This window comes from Fukomys damarensis, unplaced genomic scaffold, assembly GCF_012274545.1.
Source record: "Fukomys damarensis isolate Sample0158 unplaced genomic scaffold, DMR_v1.0_HiC HiC_scaffold_21, whole genome shotgun sequence".
NCBI lineage: Eukaryota > Metazoa > Chordata > Mammalia > Rodentia > Bathyergidae > Fukomys > Fukomys damarensis.
In genome coordinates, this window is record NW_022900933.1 from 34,835,028 (window position 1) to 34,838,926 (window position 3,899).

General features: G+C 40.1%; 1 protein-coding gene across 1 annotated transcript in view; it reads right to left on the minus strand.

The window, feature by feature from the left end:
- Atg2b (autophagy related 2B) overlaps nt 1-3,899 on the minus strand; it is a 93,340-nt gene that overhangs the window by 22,756 nt on the left and 66,685 nt on the right. Inside the window, exons 31-32 of the mRNA XM_033766737.1 lie at nt 1,886-2,088; nt 512-738 (exon numbers count right to left, since the gene is read on the minus strand). Coding sequence (XP_033622628.1) covers nt 512-738; nt 1,886-2,088 — 430 coding nt within the window. The remainder of the gene's footprint in view (nt 1-511; nt 739-1,885; nt 2,089-3,899) is intronic.

Genomic DNA, 3,899 nt, shown 5'->3' on the forward strand with positions numbered 1-3,899 from the left:
CCTTTTTTTTTTTTTTTTTGGTCCATGAAGCCTTCGATGCTTCTCCCCATGCCTAAGCTGCCTGCCTCGTTCTCTTCCTGCACTACAAAACACTGCATGTGTCCCTTAAGTGCTATGTGAGACGGCTCTCGGCATGGCACCTACTGGAAGCTGGGAGCTCAGGGGATGTGTGGTCCCTGCCTCCTGACACTCAGGCTTCACTGCCCTCAGTCACATAACTGTACCTGCCTCTCCCTTGGGAACTGGGGGCAAGGGCTGGACCCCTTTTTTGGAACAGCCAAATGGTAGACACCGAAAACTTTTTGCTCAATGAAAATCAAGCTAAGTCAATATTTTAGTAAAATAAATAAATAAAACAAGCAATCCAAGTAAGTTCACAAACGGAAACTTTAAGTGGTATTTAATTACATAGTTTTAACTACTAATTTATTAATTCTTAAGATAAAGTCTATGTGCTTTTCTATGGAAAGAATATACTGCCTGCCAAATAAACATACAAAAATTAACTTACATATAACTTTTTGCAGGAGAAGTAGGGGGAACTGTTCCAAAATCTTTGCCTCCATATAGATGCCATACAATAGAGACTTCCTTAACCACATACCGAATCACAGGAATGGGAAAGTGTAGTGGGGCTTTGCTCGTGTCTGTCTTCTTAACAGGCAGGCTAAAATAATTATCTCTTATCACAATGGCATCATCAACCATGATTCTTACAACTGGTTCTTCTTCCTTCTCCTGAAATCAGTCAACAACAGGTAACATTCTCTCATCTCTTTAGAAACAACTGCTTATGGCATAGATCTCAAAGGGATTTTTTTGAGTCTGCATATTTTTTAAGAATTTCAATATGTAAAATGAGGTAATAACTTCTGACAGTAATTATCACATAAAATACTCTGCTTCATCAAGAAAATGAACTCTTCCTGTCGCACATAAATTACCCCATGAGCATTTTTTATAGCTTACAATTTGGCTCTATGTGTTAGATAATAAAAAGGCACAGATCCTGTATGTGTGTGTTTTGTTGTTTAGAGTCAGTATTGAGCTCTCAACCAAAACTTTGCAAAACTTCAACACACTGACCAAACTACTGTGTTTCTAATAATTGCTTTATTCTGAGCTTGAGTGCTTTGATTTTTAAAAAATTCAACCAGAAGGTTGTCGAAATTTAGTAACAAATACAGCCACCTACTGAGCTACCAGGAGAAGATCTAACAGAGCATGTTCACCTCTGCCTCGACTGCACACTTCTCACCTCCCCAGCTCTCAGACTGTCTTGGTGTGCCACGTCGTCCTGCCTCTTAACTTCATAGCTCTCAAGAGTCGTATTACAGAAGACATCTGAAGTTCAAAAATCTATGTAGGAAGGGCCAGGTATTTAGCTCAGTGGCACCAAGCCTGCCTTGTAAGCACAAGGTCCTGAGTTCAATCCCCAGTACCAAAAAAAAAAACTATGTAGGAAATCTTGCAAATACAGTCTCTCTCTGAGTCTCTGAAGATGTGCCAAAGAAAGAGTAATAACAACCACTTGCAAGTACCAACAGTAAACTACAAAATTAAGTAATTCTAGATTGGGGGGGGTACTGGGGATAGAACGCAGGCCCTTGTGCTTGTGAGGCAGGTGCCGGAACCACTTAGCTAAATCCCCAGCCCCCAAATTAAGTAATTCGGAACTGTACGGAATTAACAAAATCTAAAGAATTTTCTCTGGGTATCCTTTGGTAAACTTAATTTGTAACATAATTTTAAGGTCTCAAAATGTCAATGATTGGGCCGGGGATTTAGCTCAGCGGTTTGGTGGCCTGCATTGCACGCACAAGGACCAGAGTTCAATCCCCGGTACCAAAAAAAAAAAAAAAAAAAAAAGTCAATGATTTATTACCTGGACAGCTGCTTTTGGTGCAAAAAGGATGCAAAAGTCATCATTTTCAGCAGGCACACCTGACATAGTATCACCAATCAGGTGGTGGGTGAACGAGGTATAAGCGGGGCCAGGCTCCTGGGACACATTTCCACTCTCATCTGGGAACAGGAAGAGGTCTGAACAACAGGGCTCCTGAATTTGAGACTTTTCATCCAAAACGCCTGCATAAAAACAATACAACATTATGGCACACTTTTAAACATCAACAATAACAATACTATCTAAACCAGTTATCAGATACATATTATGTTGAGTGCTTTCACCTGCAAAGTCTCACATATTTCTTACAGTAATTCTATGGAGCTGGGGTTTAAGAGCTAAAGTAACTTGCTTAAAACACCTTATCCAGAGGCAGAGATACATCAGAGACCATTCATAAAAGACTAGTAATAACTGACATTCTCTCAAAAATAAAGTATGGTAGTGTCCTAAAGTAGAGACAGTTCCGTCTGCTATTTAGCACTAGGGAAGCTCAGGAATCCGGTAGTGGCAGAGTAGGGCTGACTGCAGTTTTGCTTTGGCCAGAACTTCAAACACTTGACAATTCTGTCCTGTGAGTAAAGCTCTGGAGAAACTTCTTAGGAAATGCTGAAAAAGGTGGGGAAACCGGTTACATCTAGCAGAGCCTCCCCTAAAACTAGAGATCTCTGCTTGTGGAAGGAGAGAGAAAACAGCTGCCAAGCATGTTTCAGGTAGGGGAAGAAGCCAAAGATACCAAGCAATAGAAAGATGACAAATTCTTCAGCACTGGATACCCACACAGCACACCTGCTCTTGAGTAGCTCTTTCAATATGAAGTTCACAAGAGATAGCATATGCATGAAATTCTGCATGTGGGCACACATTTTATACATTTATATTGCACGTCACTGATTCTTTCCCCATACATTTAAACCTAACACTGTGATGTGGGTAAGAACACGACAATGAGCAAAGTCACATTTTGGTTTCAAGTGGTTGGTTCACAAGATCTCAGACTCTTACAAGGCATTGTGTCGGCATTATACACCCTCACAAGTGCCCAGTGCTCAGTGAAGAGCGTTGTCCATTAAAGCCACTCGGAGAGGACTCAAGTAAATCTCCCTTCCCAGGTATGAAGACACCTGCTGCTATTTATCACAAATTAGTACAAAGAAACTAAAAGTCCCAGTTACCTCCTTACTTCTAATTTATCCTAAATTAAAATGAAAGCCACATCAAATGCTAAAATTTATAATACATGAAATATTTAAAAATTAAAATGCCATGTAATTCTGGCTACTCATGAGGCTGAGGCGGGTCTACAGTGAGTTCAAAGAAATCAAGGCAACTTAGCAATACTGTCTCAAAATTTTTAAAAAGAAGAAACTTTTTTAAAGCCAAGGATGTAATTTAGTGGATGAACACTTGCCTAGCATGCATGAGCCCCTAGGTTCAGTCCTCAGTTATGAAAAAAGTAAATTAAAAATAAAACTATAAAAAATTCCATAATAGGTAGAAATAGCTATATTCTTCCAATTAAAGACATTCTTGATGAAATAGAGGTCTCAAAATACATAGATGTTTCCATTTGGCTCTGAAGATTCTCAATCATCCACTCCTTCCCTGTTATCCCACTGTCTGATTCTTGTCACTCAGGGAACGGCCATGCTCTGGTTGACCAGTGACAGAGAGATAACTAAGGCTCATGTATGCCTCTCTTTGTGAGCTTCTCCCCCACTCCACATATCTAATTCCTGCCCAAAAGCCAACTCTTCTCATTCACTACAGTCTCATGAAGCTTTCCCAATCTTTTCCAGACAGCACAGTGTATGCCACGCCATGAGGGTTTTTCCTATGTTGTGTGTCAATCTCTGAGCACCAGCATCAGTTTAGTACTGATTTGTTTCCCTAGACTGTGAGCTATCAGAAAACAAGGTTTGTGTCCCACCTACACTGTATGACCTGTATCATCCTGGCCAGTGTTATTTATCTACTAGATACAATAAATGAA